Here is a 14,596-nt window from a genome sequence, read left to right as displayed (position 1 = left end):
TTCATTAATTAATCACGGAGTTAATTACTTTCACTCTGATTACATCCCTACAAGTCAATCATACAAACACACACACTCATAATTAACTAACTACTATCTGTCACTCAAACTTTTTGGTTCCGTTAATTATCACTCATGAAACACATTTCAATCCATTTAAAACTTATTTTCACTCCTTTGCATATTTTTGCACTATTTTGCCGTCCACGGTTGTTTTCCCGTCCTCTCACTACTTGACGTACGCGCAGTTTCGGCGTTTTTTCAACATTTTTGACAGTAAAGAATTAAATAATCACCCTCTTGACATCAAATCTTTTGCGCATCATCCTCACATCGTCCTCTATCGATTACAACCTACCGTTTGATGCTACCTCACCTGAGAACAACGCAACTGCTGCGCACACGATTCGGAGACACGACCCCGCCGACATGGCCTAGTATTGCTTTCGCATTAAAAATGCCGAGAACAGGAGGCGAGGCAGAGGGGGGAAAACCAGCGTCAGCCTTAGAATTCTAGCAACAAAGAAACATCAGGGGGACAGCGTCGTGAAAATGCACGGCGTTTTCTGTTTGGTAGCGCCCAATCCCATAACTGGGTGAGAAATTGTCGAGTGAAAGGCTTTCCTTCTCATCTTTTTATTTTGTATATTTTAAGTAGAGTAACATTCGTTTGCAGGCTCCGATTTCAATAGTCAGTTTTGAACGCACGAGGAATTCCCCTAATCAGATTAATCGGCAGTGAGGAAAACATCGCTGCGCCCGCCTGAGACAGTATTTGCAAAAAAAACGGGCAACATCCGCCAGCCTGGCGCTGAGCCAGCGCGTCCGTCTGATTACGCAGCCGCTGAATATTCATTCACACGTATAGCTGGGCTAATGCGTGTTTTTCTAGCCAAATTAGAGGCTTGAACTTTCTTCGCACATGGAAGGAGAAAGTCTCCAATTGGGCGACCTTGTTTGTACCAGCGATAAGCAGCCTGCTGGAATCCCCACTGCGTGCCAGTGACGAAGCGCTCCAGGGTCACACCATCAATGAGGGTGCGTAAAGAGCGAGGGAGAAGTTCCCTCTAAAAGCGCGCCTGAGAAGAGCTGCCGCTCAATATTCCCACAGCATGCTTGCCAGCAGCTTGGCGCTTGGCTTGTTGGTGGCGGTACTCGCGGGGGCCGCCGCCCTTCGCTGGCTGGTCAGAAGGAAGCGCCAACTGGGACTCTTCCGGAGGCTCGGCATTCCTGGACCCAAAGCGTGGCTTTTCAGTGGCAATGTTCTTCAAATGAAGGAGGATCAAATCAACGTGAGTACTTTTCTCAGCTGTTGTGTCTGTGCTTATTAGGCCAAGCGAGGGATGCGCATACGCAGAGTTGATAAGGCTTCTGGTCAAGAGATGCATCAAGTATCAGTATGAGGAGCTCCGAACGAAAGGACTATGAGCTGCAAATTTGACAGTATACTGAAATCGTCCCGGTGACTAATTGCCAGCAGCTGCGCATAACATCACTAGTCAAGGGCGCCACCTTAACTTAAATTTTTTTCGGTTGGTTTCACTTTAACGAATTCATCGAAGCAGCTATATTACACACGAGATAGAGAAACCTGGCCTAGCTTTATTTTCTGCATTCCCGCTGTCCGCAACGCGTTATGAAATCGTGAACCACTAAACATATTTGATTGATGAAGCTGCATCCATTACTTCTTTTCGAATGAATGTTAGTGCCAGACAACGGGAAAGAGGCCCCATGGAACTTTAATTTTCTCACATTGTTCATCTTGAAGAATTGAGAAGACCCATTCGACGTTATGAAACCCGTAGCACTGTTGAGAACAAAAAGAAATTACGGGAACGGTTCAATAACTACGAGTGGAATGCGACATGTTTCTCTGTCTGTGTCAATTCGTTCACCCCACACACACATTGTTGTCATCTATATTTGTTTGCACACACATAACCATGCGCTGAGTAGATAGCCGAGAACCTGTTCCAACTTTCTTGTTTCACATTTTCCGGGTGGCGCGCTTATTCTACCTTGAAAGCATCGTTGTAGCGCAACACACAAGGACACACACGCAGCGCTAATTTCCAACAACTTCATTGCCAAAAACACCTATATATATACACGCTGCATTGCCTTGATATCACCAGACATGCCTGATATCATCCAGCCCGAATGAACGGAAATTCTTTTTGGGGCAGATTAACAGAGGGCGCGCTAACGCAGGCACTTTCTAATCGATTTTACGAATTGGAAAAACAGCGCAATCAAAGACGAGACACAAGAGAAGGACAAAACACCAGCGCTGACTAGCAACCAAATGGTTTATTGCTACAGGCAAGGCAGCATATATATGAAATGGCACGAGTAAAAACACAAAATAAGCATGTGAGAAAGATACCGCACAACCACACAACTTAACTAAAAAAAGGCACGTCACTGATTAAGATACGCAAGTTCCTTTGAGAGTAGATTTATGGATGGGCTGCTGATACAGGTGTTACCGAGCTTTCTGATATGGCAAGCCTCCGAAATGAGCCTTGTGGTCTCATCTTTATAACGGGCGATGATAGTGGTCCGATTGAGGTGCGCTTCGCAATCTTCACACTCAGCACAGTGCACAGCAAGGTGGTTTCTGCGAGACTTATTCTCTATATCTTTCGCATGTTCACGCAGTCTATCGTTGATGCATCGTCCCGTCTCACCGATGTAGAAACTGCCGCAAAAGGTCGGGATCTTGTAAACGACACCAACACGACACTGAACAAACTTCCGCTTATGCTTCTTCTGGCAGCCTTTTTTGCTTCCATCCTCATTAACACGCTTGCACAATCCGCTAAGTTTATTCCTGGCTGAAAAAACCAGTCTAATGCCTCCTTTGCTCACTATCTTTTTTAGATTGTGCGAAACTTTGTGCACATACGGGATGCACACTGTTCTTTTTCTTTCTGCCAGACCCGCATCGGTGTCCTTGATCTTTCGCAGACGTCTTTGATTGCGCTGTTTTTCCAATTCATAAAACATGTACCAACCAGCCCGTATTTGCCCTCTTCTAATCGATTTGTCTTTTCCGCTTCAGTTATCTTCCACGTGCGCTTATCCTTGTTTTTACCGAAGAATTGTTTATTCATAGATAGGTGTACACCCTTGGCACTCATTGCAATGCGCTAGCAACCCATCTTGTTCATTTTTGTTCTTTACGTTTCACTCTCGGAGGCTAACATTTAATCACGGACCAGTCTGTGCTACATGCTGTTTCCCACACAATATCGGAATTTCATACACCACAGCCTCTTTATCACCGTATGTTTTGCTACAGCGATGGGTTTAGGTCAGAAATAATAAGCCCAAATTTCTACCTACCCCCCCCCCCCCCCTGTTTCTCAGCTTTGAATTTTCCCACTGCTGTGAGCAGGTGGCAGTGGAACTGAATTTAATTGCTCACAACCCGGCGTGCAGGTCTGTCAAAGTGTGCAAGTTGCGATAATGTCGTGAGGCTACGTGAACTTGGTGAAACTCCGTAAGCCTTCACTTTTGACCAATATGTATGCATTAGTGCGGCCGAGCGGTGACCGCGGATTCCTGCGCTTTTTGCGTCACTCGAGCTGGAAATTTGCCTATGATGTTGTGATAGAAAACGTTATGAAATAGCAGCCTTCTGCTTCATTCCCAAAGCTTTGGTCATGCGCAGTTTTGTGCCCTGTGTAATTAAGCGTAAATAATTTGAGCGTACAGGTTAAGTACACATAGAGCCTATCGCATACGAAGAAGCGCAGCCAATGACTTTGCTTAGAGGGCGAAGGGCAGTTGCACATTTCGCTGATCCATTGCGTGGCCGTCACGATCATTACGGTCTTCGGCAGTGCAAAGTTTCCGCTGTTTGTACAGACAAACACCGATCAGTGACGTAGGCAGTATGCGGGGGCACTGCTGTCGCCACTGAGGGCACTGGCTAGGACCATAAAAACAGATGAGAACAGAAGTTTTCAAAATTATTTCCTTATTCCACACGACACGTCTGAAGTGAACCCACCTTCAATAGCTGTAGAGTACAGCACAGTCCACTGTTAAAGGGAACGTGCGATCGCGTGGCCTCCGCGCTTTGCGAAGCACTGCCGCTGAGAGCCCGGAAGAGTGGGCGGCAACAGGCGCACGCGCGGAGTGAGAAGCTGGCCGTGCTTACTGCGTATGCGCCTTGTGCCGCTGATTCTCGCCAGTTATCGCGGCAGCGCTTCGCGAAGCGCGGAGGCCACGTGTTCGCACGTTCCCTTTAACAGTGGACCGTGCTGTACATCTCAGAAGATATGTGATGGTATGAAAGCTGATGTGGAATGTGCTTGCTTACATGCGGGAATAGGAAATTCTTAGCGGCGATTGTGGCGGCCAATGACCTCGAAGTTTCATCAAATGATCGCAATTTAGGTCCGGAATTTTTCGTTATAGTAAACAACTTCCTGCGCATTGCGAATGCAATGCAAGTATCATTAAAAACGAAAACTTCACGGGAACGCTCGCAGGAGTCTGACTACGCTGATGATCGAACTACTACAGAAGCATACCCAAGATGTCTGGACAAAAGCATTTTGGAGCGGGAAACCGTTATTGAACGCAGTTTTTTCACATAATGTAATATTTTACTATGACAACCAATATATCCGCAGATCACACGACGGCATTCTTGAATTTTTTTGTGTATTACTGTTTTTGCTATCCTAAAAGCATTCCCCGTTAGTTTTCTATGGCAGCCTTAATTGTTCGATTAAATCGATGGGAAGCATTTAACATATCAGAAGAATGAACCATTACCGTAACAGGAGCTGAGTTATTTGTAGTCGAAATTTGAATTTCCGTGCCTTTCCCTCTCCTCTCGTTACTTTCTGAAATTTCGGTCCACCAGCTCCTCAGCGCACTCGGCTCCTCCGCCGACACCCATGGGAATTCCCCAGGGGGCCGGGCCAACTGGTTTGGCATCGACGGTGCTGGCGCAGCAAACCAATGATGGCATTCCGCTGCTGACGTAAAGAGCGCTACATGACGCAATGCGCGCGGATTCGGGCGAAAGCTCGTCACCACTGGTCACCACGAGGCGTGGAAGCGGGAGTTCTTAAAATTCTATTGTAAATTATCGGCTCGCATTTGAGGTCTTGTACGCGCCATGAACGCTCAGTGTCCTGCACTCTACATAATGCAAGCGTTTTATAGCCAACCTCTAGCACCCTTTTCAGGGACCCTTTAACCCCTCGGGCATTCCTCGCTAGGAGCAACCGGTTGCTCCCAAGCTCAGGCATGCAACCCTTCCCTAAGTGTTCAGTGCGGTGTCGAAACGTCACGTCATTGTTGGGAACGGGGAGAGCAGCCGGAGTGCCTTCTCTGCACATTCCTGGCGGCGCGCGTGCGTCATCTCGTGATTCCTCCAGCATGTACCACGCTAGCGGCGGTCAGCAGCCGTTTTTCATCATGTTTGTGTGAGCGGTGTGGCTCATCCGTTTGCGCTAGAAAAATGATATTGAGCGCATTGTAAAGAAAAGTGTATCTTCTTTGCGGTGGTATGTGTCGCTAAAAGCTATTCAGGTTAGTATGATAGCAGTGAGCAAAAGATCGAGGGGCATAAAACGATATTTTTGCTCGACTTGTCTGCGTTTGACCGGATTTTTACGAAAACTACTGCTCCGAAAAGAAAACTGCTTCTGCAGCTTTTAGATGAAGTGTGACTCGAGGCCCTTATGAGCGAGTTATTGAGCTATATTGGGTAGTTATTTAGAACTGGTGCCATAAATAAGTGTGAAGTTTAAAAAAATGACGCATTAATAACTTCTAGTCCAATTCATAAATCACAAACATATTTAGCAGGATTGTAGATAGTACCCATTTTGTTAATTCTTGAAAATTTCATTGAGCTACATGTCATATTTTTTAGTTTTCATTGTTCAAAGTTATTCGTAACCTAGAAACTGCGCTTTTTTCAACCGAATTTTAGAAGCAAGTCAACGACGTATAGGGAACAAATTCGGCACACGAAATATTTAGGAAATATTCCAGATCCTCTCAACGTGGAATTTCGCTATGACAAACAGAACGGTAGTACTGCGCCATTCAATTGCGCCATTTTTTGTGTGCCGTATCCTCCGCAAAATACATCCAGCGCGAAAGATCACTGTTATATTCCAGGCCTTTTTCACAGGAACTGAAGTCGCTGGTCTTAATACTACCAGTGATGGTAAATTTGGGTATGATACACAACTCATGTTAGCTCCCGCTCGCCCCTTTGTTGGTCGACAGGGCTGCTGCATTTGAATCTCGCGGGCGTTTTGACTCAACAATGGAGATCCGCCGGTCAACGACAGTGGCGCTGTCAAACATTTTGAAGCAAGAGGGGGAGCTTGCGGAGCGGGCGAGCGTAGCGTGTGTGTGTGTGTGTGAGAGAGAGAGAGAGAGAGAGAGAGGGGGCGCTCGCCCTCTCCCGAAGTGCGCGCCTCACGTGTCAGGTCGCCTGCAATGGGAGGCTGCTGGAACTTTTCGCGGTCTTCCCCAGTGGCTGTATCGCCTTGCGTAATGGAAATACTAGCAGGTGGGAAGGTATTCCCTCCTCTTCCCCTCTCTCTCTACCCTTTGTTTTCCCCATCACTGTCATCTCGCTTTCCATTTCCTTCCCCCAGCCCCAGCTCAGGTGCTTCTAGACATGACAGCAGATGCTGGGGCTGGCAAGAATCCTTCCTTTTCATTTGCAATAAAAGCCACTTACTACTACTATTCAGGATAGTTCCGTGAACACGAGGGGCCGAGAGCTTCCGGTGAAATTTCTTGGAAACCGGCATGAAGTCCTTTGGCTGCATGGTCTGTGGATGACATTGGTGAAAACATTTCGTCTAAGGGCCGTTTCACATGCTGCGACTAGAACGAAAATAGTCGGCCTAGTCGGTGACGCCGCAGTGCGATTTTCGCACAGTGCTTTCACATGCAACGCGTACCCAGCGAATTCGGTCGGAGGGACACGCAAGGTTGCTCGATGTTCGCATAGGCAACCCACGATTAAACCCGACAGAAACACTGCACGGAATGTGTTGATGATGTAATGACCAGCTTGTTTTTAGATGCAAGGCAATATTTCGTATGTTTTGATTAGAATAAACAGTTTTGCTTACGCCGCGGGAACAGCTCCCACGTGACCCCACGCCGAGACGGCGCGTGACGTCACGTCACGTGCGAGTTGTTGCCGCGGCAGGTCTCGACGCATGTGCGCTCTCGCTCGCGCGCCTGGAGACCGGTCGTGGCCGCGGCAGCTGCTGCCGCGTGACGTCACGTCACGTGCCGACTCGGCGCTGCCCATTGGTCAGTCGCAGAGCGACCACACCGACGCTGCGACTGGATTCCAACCGGACGGAACTTGGTCGCAGGCCGTCTGCGGCTAGACCGACGGCCCTCCCCAGTCGCAGACCGACCGAATTCGCAGCGTCGCAGGCGAGAATCGCATGCATGTGAAACGGCCCTAAGAGCTATTTTTCAGCAGATTTCGAAGCCCTCTCACCAACACCATCAAGGACTTGAGGATAATTCAGCAAGGTTATGTGGGAATCAGGTTTTACATTTTTGACCTGGTTTACATTTTTGACCTGGTTGTTTTTTGACCTGGTTTACAAAGCGGGAAACATAAAATGACGTTAGTGTCGATCCGTATTCACAAATTAGAAGAAAGACTAAATATTTTCAAAATGGTGCTTGGCTACCTGATAAACATTTACGGCCAGATTTTCATTAGCGTGGTTATGAAAAAAACCTAATTGGAAGGGGCCGGAACTCTACATTTCATCAGATCTGACGAACGCTTCAGCCTCTTGCTCAGGACGGTTCCTCATGCTTGTTTATAAAAAAGCATACAGCAGCAGCATGCTTGCATTGTCTTCGCATTCCAGCCTTGAAATATCATTTGCCACAGCGGTTGCTTTTGTGCGCATGATCATGAAACGTGAGAAAAATCTGCCATCATTTACACAGCCATCTATTTTCCGCAATATTTCATGAAATTCTAAGATATTACGGGTGTAGGCATTGCTCTGGCTGAATGTAACTTCTAAGTCAAAATGTTTGCTCGCACATGAATGAGCACATATAGTGATGGCTCTGCAAATAAAGTGTTCTCGCGTGCGCGGTAATCTCTTCAGCTTCGCATATCTGTTTAGAGGCACTTTATTTTATGCTCACATAAAGATTGTGTTTATTATTATTAGCACAAAACGTAACAAAACCCAATTGTTTTGGCCTGATATTGACCTCGAATTTCAAGTTGATTCACTTAGGACACACACTTCCCCACTGAGGTAACAGCGTTTTCATTGCCAATCTGCTCCACTGAGTGCACGTGATCAATTAGCAATTTTCGGTCCTTCAAGTTGGCAGAAAAAAAAATGTTTTCACTATTTTCTGGGGTACACATCTTAGGCTCTACATTTTTCTCACCTGAAAAAGAAAAAAAATGCGACTGCGCATACAGATATGCAGGCAGGCCAACACGTGCAAAGAAAAGTGGCTTCCTTCAAGACCTAGCCCACAACTCTAGCAGCTACTCAGCAGACCTACCCGGACAATTATGAGGCACCAGCCGGAAAGGCGCTTTTCATTGGCGCCTGGAGCGCGCTCCTGCCATGCTGCAGCCTTTCCCCCGGCCTAAAGCCCCAACTCCAAGGGCCCTTCCTGGGCGTACGCGCTCAGCGTCGGCGCTCTTGGCGTAAGCTAGAACCGGTCTGCGCATGCGCACTGCAGGAGACGCCAGCGAACCTCGGCGAGGCGCCGATATCTGTCACTGCTAGATATCTGCGCCAGCGCTCGCGCGAGCGCCGGAAGCTGCTCACCGTCACGTCTCTCATGGGCGTACCTCAGGCAGACATACACCAATGGAAGGACGCGGTTCTCGGGACATCCGGTGCGGCTTTTCGCGCGCTTTTCAAAACTTGCTGTCTACATTTTTGCTTGCTGCCGAGGCTGTTCGCGCCATGTCCCAAAATAAAATAATAAATGAAAGTCTGATCGCCGCAGTAGACAGGCGGCCGTCGCTCTGGCAGGCGAGCCATAAAAGCCATAAAAATAAGCTAATAAAGGCAGCATTGTGGCTTGAAGTGGCAGCGGAGATTCTGCCAAGCCTGCCAAGCACAGGTAAGCCGATATCTTGCTTGTGACGAGTGCTGATTGAGTGAAATGTGCTCGAAAACGCTTGTGGCAGTCAGACTGTTTTGGACAGCATCTGCCTGTAAGGTCTGGCAGCCACACAGCAGCGTGAGAACAAGCGCGAGCAGCGTGCGGCAGCGCTAGCCAGCGCCTAGTACCATGGAGATGCGTACTGCTGCCAGCGCCTGTCGTTGCGCGGCGCCAAGAGCGCCGACGCTGAGCGCGTACGCCCAGGAAGTGTCGTTGGAGTTGGGGCTTAAGTCATTCAGCGCAAGCGTTTCCCCTCTTCTTTCCTGTGAGGGCCGGCGAGGCGTCTCGAATCGGGGTAGAAAGGCGGGGAAGGAGCCCTCGGGACTAGCAACACCCGCTCAGAACCAAAAGTTGTCAATTTTGCCCACCGGGCCACAACTTTTTGACGTCACGCTGCTTACAATAGGGAGGGGTTTCACAGTTCTGCGAAGCTGATGTTTTGCGAAGGCGATTGAAATGCGGCCGTTCCAATCCAAGCTTCTTCTGCAGCCAAGGCCAGGCTAGAAAGAGGAGACAGACCTGTGTGCCTCTGCTGCGCGGAGTGGGTAGAAGTTGTCAGGGCGCACCCGCCCTGGGCGCAGTGGGGTTTGCAATAAAAATCTTTAGCGCGGCACCCAACCCTTGCTCTCACCGTCATGGTGAAGCGCTTCATTGCGCGTTTCTTTCCAGGAACGACGCTTGCTCGGTCAACAACTACGGGGGGTGGGGGGAATGTGCACTGCCAGTAGCCTTTAGGCGCTCGCAGTTACATGCGTAGTCCTGACAGTCACCAGACTCAAGCGACAAGACGCGGTCAGGTTCGCCAGTGTAGCCTTGTAAAGTGCACCGGGGAAGGCGTGTCCACAGCTGACTCACCCCTTTCATTTCTCGCTATTGAAGCCAGCACTGCCCGTTATTGCTCTGGAGACCATCTGCACCCACAATTATAAATGCATTTTCGCAGAAAATATTCAAGGGCGTTCAGGCAACCCTGCAAACGCGTTCCTGAAGAACGGCAGATTGGGCTACTTGGAGTTGATTCAAAGGGGTTGAGTGGACTTGATCCAACAGCCCTGCCAGACACTGGCAGGGAAAAAGATGAGACACACAGAAGGAGCCTCCTCATACGTCGTCTTTTTCTGTGTGAGTGTCTGGTATCGCTGTTTTTTTTCTTTCATGGTATTTATTTACACGGTTTTCTATAGAAAGCATATATATACATATTTTTGTGTGTATATACCCACACAAAAACAACTACTTACAGAGCACCTAGGTAGGCTCTACGAGGCAGAAACATAATAGTAACATATTATAACTAAAAGGCCGGTAAGGATATACAGCGCATCAGGAGAGGAAACCAATCCGGTACAAAGTCCAATTTTTTTGTAAATATCCGTTACCTGCAGCAAAATTCGGCTAAAGTGAATTCTGGGCGAAACAACAGGTTCAACGTTGCGGTCTTGCATGCGTGTTTTCCAAAGGCTATGAAGTCCAATCAGGAGAATCATATCATAGGGGTTCGAGTCAGGTTGTGAAACAACAAGGTAGCGCACACTGTAGGAATTTAGGAGAAAATCTTTCTGTAGCGTCTTCTGTAACACATCCCAAAACAAAATCGCGTCTTTGCAGTCTATAAAACAATGTTCAATTGTTTCAGGCACATTGCACAAGCGACAGTTTGCAGAAGACACAAAAATGTTTTCCTATCGAGCCACGTCTTGACAGGCAGAGTTTCAGTGTGTAATTTGTAGAAAACTGTTTTGGTGCAAGGAGAAACTTGCATTTTACGCACTCGCTTTAAAACATCATGACCCATGAGCCCAAAGTAGACGGAACGACACAGTGGGGGCGGGAAGAGCGTCGATATTAAATCCCTGTACAGATTTTTGCGCGAAACAGAAAATAAGTATTCATTTTAAAACCGAACTGTCAAAAAACGCACGGAGGCATAAACTTCCTGCATAAAGCCTAGTAAACGGGGGCTTTCAGTGAAATTGGAAGAAACTACTAAGTTCGGAAGTGGAGTCGTGAAGTTAACCTGCAAGAATGCTCTAATAATCGGAAGGGAACAAGCACGAAAAAAGAAGAAACGGGCAACCAACTGTCTCACATACAGGTGCTCTAGGCCCAGGCCTCCTGCGCAAACAGGCCTGAAAAGGTTATCACACCGCATGGGCTCAAATTTGGAGGTGAACCACTAACATAAAACGTGCTCCGCCTGGCGGCCGCTAGGAGGGTACGCTAATGGAAAACTTGGCATAATGCAATACAGTAAGCCGTTAGTACAGGCTCGAGTATCCGAACTGCTGACATGTTAGTACCAACACAGCAGATTTTTTTTTTTTTCTCTGCGCTTTTAGCCTCCCCGGTATGCCTGCTCATGGATACAGCTGCGGACATATAACAAGACGAAAATAGCTACACACGCACAAATACGCGAGTGCGTTTGTTGAGTCCATGTGGAGAAAGAAAACAAAGCAATGTGCAGGGGCGTTATTGTTCATTTCCCCTATCCCCCTAGCTGACAGAGTCCCATTATCTAAAAGCGACCGTCCACCCGGAAAGACGTTTAGTCGATTTTTTTTTTCGGCAGCAGTGAACAGAAATGAGGGCTGAGAGCCTACATGTTGCGCCGCCGGGGTGGGTAGGGGGTCTGTGTGCGCTGCAGGAAATCCAGAAATCTGAGTTTACCGTAGAAACTTCGTCTAAGCGTACTTGTATAACGTGACGATAAAAAGTAATTTAGAAACAGTTTTAAACCTTAATTTCTGAAAATGAAGTGGCATCATGTTTGAGTGGTAATTGCTACATTTTGATAGTTTTCAAATGCAATTTAGTGACTTTTCAAAAATGGTTTACCGTGTATGACCATACACGGCAAAGCTATTTTTGAAACCGTACCATTTTCCGTGTTTGAACGTATTAGTGCGCGTGTGTGGGGGGATTTATACCCCTGTCACACGGGCAACTTTAGTGATACTTTCACAAAGTGCACTCCCCATGAATGAATGGCATTTTCATTGCGCTGTCACATGGCAAAAAGAGGTGCTATTTGGAAATCATGATAGTGACGATGGGTGTTGCAGGTAGTGACGATCGGTGCCGCAGCACATTGGGAAAATTAGTTTCTTTTCGCAATTACTTGGAGAATATTTCATAGCAGACGTAATTGCTTTCGCGTCTGATCGCGTGCTGTTATCTAAGAAAGCATCACGAGCTGAGATTAGCAATATCTCTGCTACATAGACGTTTCAAATACCTTCCAACCGAGTGTCATTCGAGTCGAATGTCGCCTTGTGCAGCTGCGCGAACTATTCAACGGCATTCGGCTGACATACATCCAAGTCAACGGAGCTCCGCGACGGCATTCGAGATTTTGGAATGCCTTCGAATCGCGAACACGGCCCGCACTGACGTCGCCATCCCTTCGCCCCGCCAATAACACAGGGCGACTGCACACCAGTACTCCTGTTTACAGCGCTGTATACAAACAGCTATTGTTCGCGCGAGGTAAAACGAGAGCTGCGCTTTTGTTTTATTAATCCTATTTGTGTACCGGTTGTTCCTTTGCTTGTTTATGCAGCGCGCCAACTTTGTAGAAACCGCCGATGTGATCGCGCGCCTCGGAAACATTCGGTAGCCGGATTGCTGACATCGCGTAGGACAGACGCTTCTAATTGTTCCTGCTTTCTCCGATGTGATATTCAATTTTGAATCGCTTTATCTTTAAGTACGTTCGATGGTTAAATAAAACGTCCTTATTCCTAATCCACAAGCGACGCCGGTGACTGCTGCTGGCTGCCCAAGAGCGCGGCAGTCTGGGTTCATTGCATGTGCATCGTGCACTGTGAAAATAGTCGATATTAGGTCACCGTTTTGAAAACTACATTTGTTGGCCATTTGCATTCCCCAAAACTCGTGAATTCGCGTTCGACGGTTGCGGAAACTGCAGACACGAAACCTGCGGAATAGTTAGGCCTATCGCGGAAAGGGGTCGTCGTCACTGGCAGAGCGAGAGTAGCTCTATTCAGGTAGGTACATTATATATAGTTGCTCATGACCAAAAAAAAGTTCGCACTAAGAACCAGAATAAAAAAAATTCAGGGGGGCACTTTGTTGACCTAAAGTGCGGTGAGGCGAAAGCCTTAAGCGCGGTGTTTCTGCTTGTGTCACTGATGTATGGTTAAGATGTTAATTAAGCTTCGCCTCTAAGAGCGGAACACGACAGCGTCTTGTAACGCTGCCAGGGAGCCCATAGGACGCCATCGCCCGTTCCTTTGTACGCCTTGTTGTCGGTAAATTGTTTTTTGAGGAAAGGAAATGTATCTGTCTCTCATACTTCTGTGGACACCTAAAACTCGCCCTAACGGGAAGGGAGGAAGATAGGAGTGAACGTAGACACCGCATTCACTAGACGCGCCTTTGTTCATTTCAAACCATCGAGCTGGCATGGCGGAATCCGGAAATAAAGAAAAAAAAAGCTGGCATGGCGGAGTGGTAGCGTGCTCGTCTCGTACTCCGGAGACCGGGGTTCGATTTCCGAGCTCGGCCAATGTTATATTCGGTTCTGTTTATTTATCTGGTCTGACTAGAAAGGTTCATTAGGCTGATTGGTTAAGTAAGCAATCAACTAAACTCAGTACCACTTACTCGGAGCATCACTATACGATCCCTTTAATTGGTTGCATGGTTAGTAGCCAAAGTACAATTGGCCCCGTTTGAAATTCGCGCTATGTGACGTCACGACCGTTTCGACCAATTTAAAAGCGTGACATTTCTGTCGACAACCCCTGCTTACAACGATGAGGCTTTATTAAAGGCTTCCGCCTTAATAAAACTTTATTTACAGCGGAGCACGGCTGCTGAGAATGCACTCGCCTTGCCGGACCAAGTGTAGTGTGTTCGCCTAACTCACTGCTCGGCAAGTGCGTTTTGGTACGAGGCTTTTGTCGCAAGCTTTCTGGCACGGGGTTTTTGACACACGAGGTTTATATAGCACGGGACATACGCTGCAAGGGCGTTTGTCAAGCAGGGCTAACAAGGCAGAGCTTTGGAAACGGGTGTTCTGCACTCGAATCAATCATGCTATATCAGCAAGAGGTATGTTACAATTTCCAATTAGCGGCTTGGAAGACGTCCTTTTAGTGCGAGTGCAAAGCGTGTCATAATCATGATGGAAATGCGCGATTGTTATCAGTGCACCACCTAGTACCTGCCCCCAGAATAGGCCACGCCGCCACAGTGAAGGCGCTTTAGCTCTACAGGGTGCGTAACCGGCTTTTGGATTCTTGCAGATTCAATAAGAAGGTTTTTGTATGATGTTTTATCATCCTCCTTTATAAACGACGCAGCCAGCCCTGCCTGAAACAGGAAAGCAGAAGTACAGTCGTGATTAGCATTAGATTAGCACCAGTGACGTTTTACTCTCGCAACGACAAAA

The 14,596-nt window shown here is 47.5% G+C and overlaps 1 protein-coding gene across 1 annotated transcript in view; it reads left to right on the top strand.

Moving 5' to 3' along the window:
* The first annotated feature begins 1,112 nt into the window (after positions 1 to 1,112).
* The window catches only part of LOC149326092 (cytochrome P450 3A4-like), a 174,260-nt gene continuing 160,776 nt past the window's right edge, over positions 1,113 to 14,596 (top strand). Inside the window, exon 1 of the mRNA XM_089564474.1 lies at positions 1,113 to 1,292. Within this exon, the coding sequence (XP_089420600.1) occupies positions 1,113 to 1,292 (180 nt within the window). The remainder of the gene's footprint in view (positions 1,293 to 14,596) is intronic.

Source organism: Amblyomma mixtum, chromosome 10, assembly GCF_055824585.1.
Source record: "Amblyomma mixtum isolate Tamu chromosome 10, ASM5582458v1, whole genome shotgun sequence".
Classification (NCBI taxonomy): domain Eukaryota; kingdom Metazoa; phylum Arthropoda; class Arachnida; order Ixodida; family Ixodidae; genus Amblyomma; species Amblyomma mixtum.
Note: the sequence above shows the minus strand (reverse complement) of the source record. Positions and strands in the feature narration are given on the sequence as shown.